The 14777-nt window shown below is 51.4% G+C and overlaps 1 protein-coding gene across 3 annotated transcripts in view; it reads right to left on the reverse strand.

Annotated features, from left to right (window-relative positions):
• PPP2R2B (protein phosphatase 2 regulatory subunit Bbeta) overlaps positions 1-14777 on the reverse strand; it is a 60662-nt gene that overhangs the window by 13240 nt on the left and 32645 nt on the right. For all 3 annotated transcript variants that reach the window (XM_021543084.4, XM_085591638.1, XM_021543085.3), the window contains one exon: positions 45-142. In XM_021543084.4, the coding sequence (XP_021398759.2) occupies positions 45-142 (98 nt within the window). The remainder of the gene's footprint in view (positions 1-44; positions 143-14777) is intronic.

Here is a 14777-nt window from a genome sequence, read left to right on the forward strand (position 1 = left end):
ACTTAAAAGGATAAAATGGGTATTTTGCATTCGCTGGCACTTACCTCCTGCTCACGCTGAAATATTACAACCCGGCCCCCCTTGTCCCCTGTTGCCAGTAACTCTCCAGTGTGGTTGAACTCAACTGTGGAGATGATGTCAGCTGGTAAAGAGAAGACAAAGACAATTTAAGTCAAAGACTTCCACAGGCATCAGGAAGCACCATGCCCTGTACAGCGACATGCCTCATTGGTGCTCTGTACCCTGTGGCATCTCCATAAATCCCCGTTTCTCTATCATCTTTAACACTAAACGGGCTCTGCACTCTGGAACTATGCTGTCATGGCCCCCTGCCCTGGCCTGTGCCCCACACTGTTCCAGTGGGATTTCCAGGTATTGTCCCTGTGCTAAATGCAGCCTGAGGACTGCTGCCAGCAGCAGGGGCCGAGGGCTGGGCAGGACAGTATGGCATGGCTCAGCATGGCTCAGCATGGCACAGCATGGCACAGCATGCTCCCCTCATGCCTCGGGGAGTTGCCCACAACATTTGGGGTGACACAATCAATTCCTGGGACCTGGGGAGGGCTTGGTGCCAGTGGTGCCCCACCATCTCATCTCAGCACCCGGCTGATGGGCAGAGCTTGCTCCCACCTCGTGCCACCCTCTGCCTGGGGTGGTGGTTTGCCTTCCCCCTCAGAGGAGAGGGAGCAGACAAATTCAGACAACTTTTCCTCTCTCCCTGAGCTTCTCAGGTAGAACAGCTCAGGTGACCATATCTACATTGCTGCTTTCCTCTGCACATTGCTGAATCTACCACTGCCTACCAAGGTAAATTAAAGTGATGCCTTTCAGCCCTCCATCAGCTGAAAAGCCACTGCACTCACACAGCTCCCCTTCCCCACAAACCAGGGTACCATCTCCAGGGTTCTGGTCTCAGTGGCAGGAGAAGCCAGGGGACACACAGAGACCTGTAACTGCAAACGCTTTAATCTGCAGTGTTTACCCTCGAGGCAACGCAGGCAGGAGCTGCTAATGATTGGATTTATTTGGCCTATTTTTAGAAGAATGTCAGAGGTTAATTCCACAGCAATTACTGCCCAACTGGTGCTCACCCACTGCCTGGGGAACCACACTCCAGCAGCGCGCAGCTGGGGAAGGGGAAGAATGACTGCCCTGGGTGCAGGATGGATTCTGCGATGAACGCTTGGCCATAACAGCTGCCAGCTCACTCCTGCCATTTGCATTCTCTGCCCCTCTCACTTCTGCAGCACCAGGACCGGCAGGGCTGCAGCCCGGGGCTCAGGGCAGGGGCAGCCCCGGTGCTGGCCACGGCTGCAAACACTGGCCAGTGCTCACAGGCTGTGCTCACAGGACATGGCACTGCCCGGCTGTGGCCACCAGCGCCCGGAGCCCCCTGTGCACCTCACTCCTGTGACAGTTTGCAGAACCAGAACCCAGCCTGCAATTTCACAGGATGGCTGTTGGGTCTAAGCAAACCCAGCCCTGGGAATCAAACCCAAAGCAGTCTCCCATTCCCACAGGTGACTGCAACCACAGCGACTGACAGGAGCCAGAGCAAAGCCAGGCACCTTCAAGCACTGAAATTCTGTGTTTGGCACCAAGCGTGGCTCAGCAGCTCCAGCTCACCCTGGCTCACACAGAGGCTTCACTGGTGCAGCAGGTGACCCCCACCCTGCAGAGCACCGCGGCGATGCCGTGGGCAGAGCTGGTGTCACCGAGGTCACATGTGGATGGCCTTGGGAACAGGCTGGGAGCAGCTGCTCCAGCAGCAGCCAGGGAACTCCGTGGCTATGGCTGGGCACTGCTAACATGCACCTCATAATGAGACGTGCTGCTTCCTTCTAAAATTACTCAATTGAAAATGTACCTGTTTTGCTCTATTTAATCCTCTCCATTACCAGCTCCCGGTTTTAGGTCATTCCCTTTTCAATGAATTAAAAATAACTGTGTGATGCAGTGAGGCATTTTTCAGACATGATCTAATGCACCAGCCTGTGAGCAGGGCTATGGTCTGAGACATCAGGGCCAGGCACCACAGACACCCCTGTGACACCCCAGCCCAGCCCCCCATTTACACTGCACCCACAGAGAAGGGGGTTTCATGGCCAGATCCCCCAGACCTGCTGTTTACTCATGCCCACCATCAGGACTTCGGGCAAGGATACCAATACAGCCTGGCTAACTACACCTTTCATATGTTAGAAAAATACCCTAAATATGAGAAAACTCTCTTCTGAGTAGAAGTATCCGACCCAAGCCCAAATCCACCCCAGCTGACAGGAGCATCCATGGTCTGGGCACTGGCTCTTTGCCCTGGGCAGTAAGCAGGCTGGCATAGAAGAACATCCAGAGGGAACTGGGGAAGTCCCACGGAGGTACCAGCTCAGGAGCACAGAGTGGCACCAGCTCCTTTCCAAAGGTGTCTCTGAACAAACCAGAGGTCAGCCATGGCTGCTGCACACCCCACCTGCTGCCCTCGAGAGACCACAGGCTGGTTACTAATGAAAATGCACATGTATTCGTGTTGAGATCATCAATAATTTATGCCCATTTCTCCTAAGGTTCCTTCAGCAGTTTTGTGACAACAGAAAGGAAAAAACCTTGCCTCTTTTTTTGCTTTTCATTTCCTTCATCACCTCCTACACACTCAGTGCCCCAATGCGGGAATTTAAAGCCAACAGTTTCCATGGAGACCCAGCCCGCCCGTCCTCCCTCCCCTCCCATCCTCCCTTCCCTCGGCATCTCTGTGCCTTCATGCTCTCATGCTAAAAATATCCAAGATGGGATTTGATTTCCGCCGTAGCGATACAGTTTTATCAGAAAAATGGGAAATTTACAACACACCCCCTCCCCCTCTCCCAGCGTGGAGGAAGGCATGCTCTCTGCCAGGAACAGGGAATGAATCTCTTATTAAAAAGAAAGAAGATAAACTAGGCAGGCTGCAGTCGGTGCTGAGACCTGGATCCCTGGAGCAGCCTGATCTACCCACACAGCCACCCCTCCTTCTGCCCACCAGGGCAGGGGCCTGGGTGTCACACCCCTGCTCCCACAGCATCCCAAGCGCCTTGTCCTCGCTCCCAAAGCACTGCAGGCACATCATCCCCACTCCTGGCACATCCCATCTGCTCCAGCTTCAGCAGCAGCTCCATGCACAAGGGCCCTGGTCCCACCTGTCCAGGTGGGGAGGCCACAGGACAGCACGCCTGTCCCAGCACCTGTGCCGGGTGCCCGGTGCACCCAGGATGACGGGCCCGTGAGGCCCAGGCCACAGCAGGACAGCGGGGCAGGGACATCCCTGCACTCAAAGCACCTGGCAGAGGGTGCCCCCTGCCCTCCCAGGGGCTCTGCCTGATGCCTGCTTTCCCAGTGGAACATGCCTCCTTTGGGCTAAGAAGTGAGAGGCAGGTCTGTGACCACACACAGTCATGGAATCATTTAGGTGGGAAAACTCTCTAAAATCAGATCCAACTGTTCCCCCAGTACTGGCAAGGTCACCACTAACCCATGTCCCCAGGTGCCACATCTACACATCTGTTACATCCCTCTAGGGATGGTGACTCCATCATTGCAGCCTGTGCCAGGGCTGGTCAGCCCTCCCACGGAAGGAATTCTTCCTTATATCCAAACTAAACCTCCCTCGGTGTAACCAGAGGCCGTTGCCTCTGCTCCTGTCTTTGTTCCTGGAGCACAGCCCCATCCCCCTGGCTGTCCCCTCCTGGCAGGAGCTGTGAGAGCCAGAAGGGCCCCCTGAGCCTCCTTTGCTGCAGGCTGAGCCCCTTCCCAGCTCCTCAGGAACTCTCCAGCCCCTTCCCAGCTCCCTCAGCTGCTCCTCATCAGCCTTGTGCTCCTCACCCTTCCCCAGCTCTGGTTCTCTCCCACAGTCACAGCCAGGCCCAGGAGCTGTCCTGATGACACCATGGAGCCAGTTCCTTCCCCAGACAGAGCTCTGTGTCTCTGGGGCAGCCCCTGCCCTCCCTGCCCTTGGCTGGCTGCTGTCCCCGGGGCTGGTGCTGGGGACAGGAGGGCTCTGAGGGTCCGGGGCCGCGGCTCCGGCGCTCTGCTCTCTTCACTGTGTGTGTAAATCACTCTGTGGACAGCACCACGCACAAAGCCTCCAAGTGCAGATGATAATAAATTGGGAAGCACCATAAATAACAGCAAACCAGGCTGCCAAAGGAAGGATTTAGGTCATTCAAATCCCAGGCTATGAGTTGCCAAATCGAGTTTAATACTCCTAAGTGTGGGGCAATAACTCACCACAGCCACATCCCTCATCCCCCCATTAGACCCCTCAAGGGAGTGATAGCTGCAGGGGTTTACCAAGGAGACAGCCATGTGGCCCCTGACTGGCAGCACAACCAAGCCATGGCACAATGGCCACTCCCTCACTCTGCTTGCCCATGAGGGAGAAAGCAAATAGGGACACAATGGGTCCTGTTAATTGAGGACAAAACCTACATCTGAAACTGCTCAGGATGAAGAAACCGAAGAGTAAATAATGTCTGGTAATGGGAGAGCCAGAGCACAAGTCCACCCATAGATCCCCTGTGGAGGTCTCAGTGCATCTCACCTTCTCTGCATCTCACCATGACATGGCAGGAGGTGGACCCTGAGCTCAGAAAGGGGTTTTGAGAAGGATACAAACATTAGAATTACAACTGACTAACACAGCCAAATCCTCAGCCTCTCAAGGAGGATTCCCAGGTCTGACCCTCAGTGACAGGCTGTGGGTCATGCTTTGCTCAGAAAATGGGGAGATTCTAAATTTCTCTGTTTAAAAGAGAGCTCTTTGGTGTCCCTTTCTGTCTGCCTCACTTAAAACAAACAAAAAAAGAGCTAGTGAAGTGTTTACTCTGAAAGGCATGCGCTGTTAGTGCCGAGGAATTCACCTGCATGGCAGGGCTTGAGTGCAGCTTGATGGGAGCTGTGGACCTACCACTGCTCAGGGCTGGGCACTGCAAGGCACCCTGAAGGAACCAGGACCTTCTGTCCCCTCTGTCAGGGGAGATTTAACCCAGCAGGGCAGCAGCTGCAGCAGAGCTGGACCCCAGCAGGCAGAGCAAGAGGCTCACCCAAAACTGGAATCCAGCTCCCTTCCCTGCCCATGAAAAGTGTCAGAGAGAACTAAAACGGGGGAGAATTCAGGGCTCCTCAGGTACAGAAACAACAGGCTAAAGAGGAAGAAAGCCTGGGCAAGGCCATGGAGCTGAAGGGGACAAGGAAATGGCATCCAAGTCCCACCAGCACAGGGCTAGGTACAGTGTGCAGGAGTGTGAGGAGCATGGGCCATTGATCCTGCCCCAAACTGTGTGGTCCACGGCACAGGGTGTGAGCTGGGAGGGCAGAGGACACCAGAGGTTAAACTGCAGTCTAATGGCATGCAAAATCACATGTGATTGATTGGCATTGATTATCCCCTGCTGAGGTGAATCAAAGCCTGGGAAACGGAAATCAATTCCACTGCATTAAGCCCAGTAAGGATATGGAGCAGGAGCAAAGTGCCCTGAAACAGCACGGCTTGCTGCCACCACAGAGCAAAGGCCAGCGAGCCATGGCATGGCATGGCATGGCACGACACCCGTCTGATCCCTGCATGGCCAGGGCTGTGCTGAGGGAGGGAAGCTTAGTGTTAAAGCACCACGCCTGAACACCTCCCAGCCCTGGGCAGGCCCATCCCTGTGCCCACCATGAGTCCTGCTTCCTGCAGGGATCTGGCTGGAGCCACGGCTCAAAGGGACCTCCCAGCTGGACCCTGCTGAGCTCTGCTGTCTGGGTACAGCTCCTCATCACGACAACATGGTGCTGCAGAGCTAGCAACAGCTGCTCCTCTTCACCAAAATGGAATAACACTCCTAGACTGAGGAGCTAAAAATACTGGCACATTCCAAATTTCTCTGCCCTTGTTGCAGCAAAGAGGAATTTCGTGCTACCCAGCCTAGACGAAAGAAACTCCCATCTGGCAGCAACCCTCGTGTCACTCAGCGTCCCCCACCAAAGCACCTATTTCAGAATGCCAGCGTGCAAGAATGTGAATTCACATCACTCCACCATCCTGGCCAGGTGTAATTTACTGGAACTGCTGGAAAGGAGAGCTCAGGAAGAAATAACATCATGGAAGGGCTCAGCACAGAGACTCCCAGGGAGCAGAGCTCTCACGGCCCCAGGTGCCTGGGGGAAGGACATGAAAGGGGCAAGTGCTGCTCCAGAGCCCGATGCACCAGTAGAGACCATGCAGGCTCAGGATGGTTGGGTCATGGACAGGAGCAGAACAAAAAAACAGAAAGGAAACTGAAGGGCAGCCTTCAGGCAGAGCCTCAACTTCGTCCATCGGAGGAGGTGAACAGAGTGCAGCAGAGCAGTAGAACTGCCTTTGGCCCAGCTGCCCTGGCCCCTGGCCCCAGCCAGAGCTCATGCCTGCCCACCAGTCCTGGTGGGTCCTGGGTATGCACACATCACAAAACTCTTCTATCTGCATCAAGATGCACAACTCATTAACTCTTGGATTAATGGCAATTTTTAATTGGTCAGGCTATGAACACCTTATTAAGCTGTTACACATCCCACCTGTGGTGGCAGAACAGCAGTAAATCAAGACAATTAGCCTAGGACCTAGGAATCTCTCCTGCAGTGCAAATAACCCTCACTGTGAGGAAAACCATCAGCTGCTCTAGGGTGCCCCAGAACACCCTGCTGCCAGGAGACCCAAGCAGCCCCACCAGTCAATCCCAGCATTGCCCCAGCTCCGGGTGGCGTGGGAGAGGTCCACAGTTAACAGTCAAGGCTGTGACAGGACAGACCCTCTGCACGTGCACCTGAGATAACCACAAACCATGGTTTACAGAGCATGGCAATTTCTTTTAAGAAATCACAGAATATTTCTGAGTTGGAAGGGATCTGCAAGGATCATTGAGTCCATCACTTATGTGACTGTCCCGTCTAGAGGCTGAACTCACACCTTTGGCATTATTTGCACCATGCTCTAACCAACAGAACTAATCTTAGGGGCTTAAAAGCAAACTGATTGAGAGTTGGCTGTTGCTGAACCCCACAATTTCCTGAGTGATTTTTTTCTCTATTTACTATTTTTTCTACATTATTCATCTTGCACGGGTACATCAGGGCAGCTCCCTGGTGTTCCCAAGGCTGGTCAGAGGACAGCACTGGGCAGGGACTCAGGCTGCCATCCCTGCCCTCCTGCACCCCCTGCCCTGTGCTCAGTGCTCCCCGCACTCACTGCCTGTGCTGGCTCACACTGCCAGAGCATTCCAGGCAACTCATCTGACTGCTCTGTCCCTTGGCTCACTGCAGGATTCACGCTGCCGTCCCTGTGCCAAGAGGCTTAGCAGCACAGCAGACACAACCTCCTCAAAATGGCTGATTTGGGCTTAGGAATAGTGATGGAAAATCCAAGTCCATCTGCAAAATACACCCTTAAAAAAATGAGACTTTGTAAAAGGCAGCTGAGCATCAATCAAGTCCTCCACACTTTCCACACTAAAACCTTTAAAAACTCCAGTGATTTCTGCCACGGAACTGTCTGGGCATTTCTCATACATGGGCATAAAGGCATAAGCAACCCAAAAAGTGGCCTGGTTGCAAAATACCTTCTGAAAACCTGTGATTTCCAGGGACATCACTGGTTGCTGAAAGCCTGAACATCTGACACAGGAAGCAGGAACTCACAGATGGTAACAATACTGAGCTCTTACTATTTACAAGATCTTTATCTGCAGCAGGAACACAAGAGCTGCTTTTCTCAAAAGGTAACACTGTGCTGAACACTGCAGCACCAGGCCTGACCCTCAGCACACCCCTGTGTCCTGGGGATGTTGCCTTGCAAACCCAGGACCCTCTCAGATGCACACCCCTGCATTAGACTCTTCTTACAGACACTGGGATGGATGCTTTCCAGCACACTTCATGTGCCATGCAGTCTTTCTTTCTGGTCATCTTGCTGCAGCCATCTGTTAGCAGATCAGCAAAAACTATTGACTGTTGAAAAATTTTAATTAGAAGTACCCAAATGTCAGCTAAGTGAGTAAAATTCAGGAGCAGCAAGCTTTGCTCTCATGTAGAGCAGCTATTTTCAGCTTACAACCCAATTTTGTTACCATCTTGCTCTGATGTCATTCTCTGTCACATTCTTCCAGTTTGGTGCCCCTGGAACAAGCCCCTTGGCTGAACACGGGAGCACAAGATGCACCTACTGCGACAGGAGCTTCTCACAGAAAGCTGGCACTGGTTCCACAACGGGTCACAAAGCCCATTGCACACGTGGAGACTAAAGTGACGGGTGCCCATGGGCACAGCTGGGCACAGGGTGAGTAAATGGGCTGCCTGCAGGCGGGTCAGCCTGGGAGGCAGCACCAGGACAGAGACACAGGTGGGTCAGCAGGGAGACTCCGTGGGTCTGGCACATGATGGGGAACGGGGGGAGGCAAATGGGGAGTGTGGCTGATGGAATACGAACACCTTCTGCGTGGGAAACCGACCCTTCTCTGCTGTAACCTACCTCCCCGCAGCGAGCACCCGCAGAGCCGCGCCCATCAGAGTGCTGGCAGTTGAAAAAATGTTTTAACGCTCCAATTCCAATTCCATGGGAAAGCAAACACACCAACACAGTGCAGACAATCCCTGGCATTTGCTGCACAGATTTGAATTTAATCAGCCAAAGATGGCAGCGCAACTGGACTGGGGCAGGCAGTGCCACCCAGAGCACTGGGCTGTGCCACCCCACCTCAGTGCCCATGTCTGGGCAGAGAGGATATTTCAAACTGGCATCAGCCACCACAGTGCTCTGGCAGCAGCATTTCCCTGCCTCTGTCCCAGACAAGTGCCACTGCCCATAGCCCCCTCTCTGGGAGGTGGCATGGCCTTTAGCACACCCCACTGCCCTCCTGGTGCCTTCAGGAACCAGCGCAGCTCAGGGTCCTCCCTCTGGGGTGTGCCCCGTTCCCCGAGTGCCAAAGATACCCGTGGCAAGTGGCCACTGTCAGGGTCTGCCTCCACATGTGGCTCAATGCCACTGCCTGCCTCTGTCAGCACTCCTTGCTGGGGCACGAACCCTTCACGAGGCTCCTCAAGAGCTCCTGGTGACCCAGAGCCCCTGCATGGGGCCGGACCACAGCACATGCTTTATCTGCTCCCGCTAAAACTCATCACAAACTAAATTTTCTGCCGACTTTAACATTTCTCCCCATGGAAGAGAGATGTCTGTGCCATCATTTTCAATCTGCTCCTGGAAGAGCTTGTCTCAAGACATTTTCCTTCCAGTATTTTAATTAAACCTTCTTTCTTCCAATTTAGTAGGGTTCATTAAGTGATGTCCTGAGCCACTGAAATGAATTGCTTAAAAGTGATTTGTGCAGCAGCTTGAAGGAGCAGATTGCAGTTATAAATGAACCTCTCTTTGAACTTTACAAGTTTTGCCACTTGGGGTGCAGAAAGCACCCAAATGCCTCGAGTCCCTGGGGAAGGCCCAAGGTCTCTGTGGGCAAGACAGCATTCCTTCCTCCTGCTGGTAAGTTACAGAGAGTGAAATACACTTGTTTATAGACTGCAAGTGTAAATAATAAATATTTCTGCTTGAAAATAACAAATTTCATATATACAGCTATCTTTAGTGGAAACAAAACCCTTGTTTGTTACAGGGAATAAATTCCGGGATGTTAGAGGCTTCCAAATATAAGCATAGACGTTCACTAGATCCAGTGAAAACCCTCTTCCTACCAGAGGGGATTTAATTATGTTGATTCTGACAGGGAATTAAAAGTCTTTGCTGGAAGCTCTTTTTCTGGTGTCAGGGTTGTATCATTGAAGCTAAACATGGTGCTTCCCCAGGCAGGATCAGTGGAAAGTATTTTTGACAAAACTGTTGGGCTGAGATAATCTTGACATTGCTCATCCCCCACAGTGCAGAGCTGGATCCGAACCTGGCTGTTCCCAGCGAGGTCCTATCATCAGCACAGCCACACACCAAAACCAGCTAGAGTGCATGGAAAAGTGATTATCTGTTCTAAACTAGCAGCAAGTGTGGAGACAAGCGCAGAGGCAGACAGGAGGCCGGGCAGGGGCAGGAAGATCTCACCTGCCCAGACATGGCAGCTCCTCTGCCAGCAGCTCCACAAGCAGCACAACAGCCAGAGCAGCACGCCCTGGGGACACCCAGACCTCAGGCCACCAAGGCTCCCATTGAGTAGTTTGTGATTCTGCCACAAATCTGCTGTCACAGGCTGTGACTGATTCTGCCTCAAGTGATTGCCTGCCCAGCCTTTTTACCCGTGTCCATGGGGAACAGGGGCTCAGCTTTTGTCCTGAAGCACAGCAGCTCCCAGCAGGCTGCAGCATCAGCAGAGGACACAGCTAGCACCGGACAGCACTTTGAATGAAGATCTGGTTAGTCGTGAAGATTGTGACTCCACTTTAATCACAGGTGAATGGTGTGACACCAAGGCATTACAATCCTGAATACAAGGCTGTTACTCACATGAGAGGGCTGGGGTGAGTGTGAAAATTACCTGGATGCAGCAGGAGAAGGGTTAGTGAATGTTTCTGCAGCACACACGGTCAACACCCAATAGGCATAACTATACAACATCCAGCAGCTTCCACTGAAAAGCTGCAGTGATGAACAGTATGTTGTCTTACAGACCTCACCTTCTAAAAATTCGGTGGGAGCTGGGTGCTTCATCTCTTTTCCTCCTTGTGTTGTCAGTAAGAAAGAAGGTTGCCTGACATTAGGTGACTAACTGGATGCTACCTGACATGGGGCAGCACTGCTTCTCTACACCACCCATGGTCCACCCGATCCTCATCCAAGGACAAGGCACTGAGCTCCCCTCTCTCACGCTCCTGCCTGCGAGGCTCACCAGGAGAGAATCTCATCGTTTGAGTAAGGCCCTAGAGCAGCCCTCAGCAGCCTCAGTCACACACAGCTTCAGCTCAGAGCTCCCAAACGCAGCATCACCAACACACATCCACCTCCGGGGGCTCCGAATGCCATGCCAGCCCAGCTGAGCCTTTGCCAGTCTGGCGGTGTCCTGGAACGCTGAAGGACTTGGGACAACCTCTGCTACAAAGAGGGGTCAGTTCCATGAACACTCGCCCACACCCACCTCGGGTGGCACGAAGCAGCATCCAAACACTGCATTTGACACTGGCTCAGCCAGGCAGGGCAAGCAGCAGCTCTACTGACAGCTGGCATGCTGCCCGTGCTACATCCTCCTGACACAGGTACAGCTGGCATCAGCCACGTCTGCATGGCCTCCACCAGGGCAGGGGAGGGAGAGCTGGGGAACAGGAGATGGTCTCATACTCCAGAGCAACGCTTGGGGCAGATCAGTCACTGTCACTGCCTGTGACGAAGCAGGGCTTCATCCCAGGGATGGGGAACACTGTCCGGGCACGAGGAGCAGCACCACTTCTGCCAAACAGCCCCGGCAGCAAGAGCAGCTGCAGGACACCCAACACGGATGCAATCCCTGCCCATATGCACAGGTGTATGCCAGGGGTGAGGATGTGGATTTTAACAGTTCTGCTGGAAAGCTGCTTCCCATTCGGACAGAAATCTAGGCATTATTTAATTTAAAACAGGAAACAAACTGCACTGTGGGCTGTGAGCAAGTTTGGGCTCCATTCAGAAGGGGAAAAAGTGAAAATACTAATTAACCCCAGTTGTTGGAAGAACGCCCTGTAGAAACATTATTCAGAATGGGTCACAAATCATAAAATACTACTAATAAAAAAAGCCACAATGCTCTGGGGACATTAAGTGATTACAGAAAGTTGTTATTTGGCTGATTTTCACACTTCATTAGCATGTGCATAATTTAACAAGTGAACGTGCTGAGGGCTGGCAACACATAAGAACCACTTTCTTGAAACACGAACTGTAAATTGGGACACCACAGCTAGGAGGCTTGTCTTAAATCAGGATGGAAAAGCACCAGACATGAATTCCAGGCCTTCAGCAGAAGAAATGGATGTTTGGGGACCACAGGCCAAGAGAGGTGCTATGGGAAGGTAGGTGCCCCTTTGGACATGGTCCAGAGAGCCCAGCTTCACATGGCTGGGTGCCAGCTCAAAGCCATTTAACACAGAATTAGGTATATCTGGATAAAACAACACAGTGAATCTATGACCTTCTACTGCTCCCGCTTGTCTGGCACTCACCACAGAGCAGTGGGGACGCACTGAAGCAGAGGGCAGACACACTTGGGAGTTACCATCAGAACAGGCAATCTCCAGCACACTCATTCCTCTTGCAGCAGGGAGGAACGAGGGCAGGAAACAAAGGATGTATTGGTACCAAGACAGCCGCATCCCATGGTCGGGGCAATGCCAAGACAAACCAGATCACTCGGGGCCAGGCTGCTGCCAGGGCAGCTGAGAGCCCACGGGCATCCCCCTCAGAGGCTGTGACACGGGGGGACTGAAGGCTCCACAGCCACCAGCCACGGACAAGGACACCCTGGGCCAGCACCCAGGGCACGTGCTGCCCATGGCAGGGCTCCCAAGCACCTAACGAGGCTGGGCAGACACGGCAAGCACACGTGTCCAGCACAAGGAGTCCTGTGAGCTGAAGGCAAAGGGATGGTCCAGATGAGGGAGAGATGAGATCTTTGCAAGAAAAGAAATCTCTTGCTCCTTTTCCCCATAGAATGTGGCAGCCACATCTCTAACCACTGTTCCAGATTGTAATTTCCCCATATTTTAACAGAGATTCTGTTTATGAAACTGCAAGAGGATTTAGTACTTATGAATAATGCCACGAGGTCTGGGAGATGTTTCTTTATATGATTAACTGACCACAGGCCATTTGTTTTACAACAAAGAGGCTCAATGATCCGTGCACACTGATTTATTCAGCCCCCATCTAATGCAGGGGCTGACATCTTCCTGGTACCCATATCTGCACATGATGGGAGGAATGCAGAGCACGAGAGCCTCTGCCCAGTGCTCTACATGACAATCCACCAGCTGGGGCAGAACTGATGGGCAAGAACCCCAGGTCATGGCAGGGGAACCCAACTGGCACACCAGGTTTCTCAGTGAAGCAGGCCAGGATTCTGCTTTCAGATTCTCCCCAACACTCTCCTCACTGGGACATTGCCACATGTTTCACCCACATTTCTGATTTCAGATACAATATTTGCTGCAAAGATAGTGGGTATTACAAAATAGACTAGGGGAATTGATATTAGCCCTGTCATACTGGGCACCATTGACACTGTTTGCTGATGAAATACTGCTGCACTGAAACAGTGTGTGAGAACTGGCAAGTGGATTTCACTCTGAATAAAAGTGGAACTGACAAATGTACCGTAATTGTCCAAATTGAACAGCTGATGGCAACTACCTGGCATCTTCTGAGTACCACATACTTTCTCTCCAGAAGCACTCCTGCGTTCCAGGAAAGAAGGCTGGAAATGTTACTTTCCTTTTGAATTTGGCTCTTAATAATTGAACAAGAAGTGATATGGCTACAGAAGAAGTCTGAGTTTCTCCATCCAATGAAACACACAGCAATGCCTGGTTGGCATTTAATGTTGTTTTGTTTCGCTGTACATAAATAATGAGGAGTGAGGATGCAGTACTTTGAAGTTGAACTTTGGAGTATGAGCAAAGCTACAGTGAGAGTAATAAATTATGCAAAACTATTTGTGCTTAGAATGTTAATTTTTCAAGATGATGCAAACAGGCACTTTTTAAACCTCTTCTAAAAACCCAAAGAAGCCTTGGGACCAAACCATATGGTTTAAGTCAGCGGTCTATAGCAAGCTCAATGCTTCTGCCAGCCAGCAAGGATTTGGGCAATTAGTTTATTAATGTGTTTATGTCAACAAAGAGAAAAAAGGTTGGGGAAAGTCTTATCCATTTCTCTCTGCCAAACTTACTGAGCATCATCAAACAGAGAAAATGCAAATCTAAAAAACTTTAAAACCCAATAAAGCCCCAGCCAGCCTCAGCACCCTGACAAGGAGAACTGGGGAGACCATTACATATACAGGGCTGAATGGTGTCTTACCAGAGTCACGAGAAATGGGCAAAATGGTTCCTTCCAATCTCAAGAGTCTATGAAACCTCAAGCAGAAAGCTACCATATCACTTATAGTTTATTGTTATATAGCCCTGACTCAGTACAAGGAGTATCTAATTATCCTAATTGCTTCTGCTTTGGGAATGGGCCCTTTACACTTGGATAAAGGTGCCTATAAACAGCAGCATTTCTGCCTGCTCAGGCTGCAGGTCAGGTTTTATATGCTCTGAGAAGATTAACTTTATTCTTAGTGAAGAATTTAATTACAGGAAGCGATTAGCCAAATGCTCCCAGTCAATACAGATGCAGTACAAGCTGTGTGGGAATGGCCACCTTTGCTCCTGTGCAGGAAGTCCAGAAACACTGGACATTATTGCAAAGCCATTTGGGTTTTAAGTGACACCAGCCAGACCTGGATCTCCACAGGCCAATTACAACATGCTGACTTAAGCAACATTCAGCAGGGCTGGGAAACCAATAAAAAGACAGCAGGAGCCTGAAAGTCCATTTTAAAATGCAGGAAAACATCCGTTTATAGGCTTGCTTTCTAATGGCAACACTGCAAAAATCAATGGCTTTTGAAAAGTAAAAGAAACACAGAAAACTGCTTGAAAACTCTGCTAGTCAGAAAACAGCACTTGCTGATAAATGTAACTGTTTTCTCTGTCTTTTGGAGGACAGGACAAAAGAAGGTCTTGAATATTTGCCATCTCCTGTAACCCTTTCCACTGCATGTTAA

This window comes from Lonchura striata, chromosome 13, assembly GCF_050655825.1.
Source record: "Lonchura striata isolate lonStrDom1 chromosome 13, ASM5065582v1, whole genome shotgun sequence".
Lineage (NCBI taxonomy): Eukaryota > Metazoa > Chordata > Aves > Passeriformes > Estrildidae > Lonchura > Lonchura striata.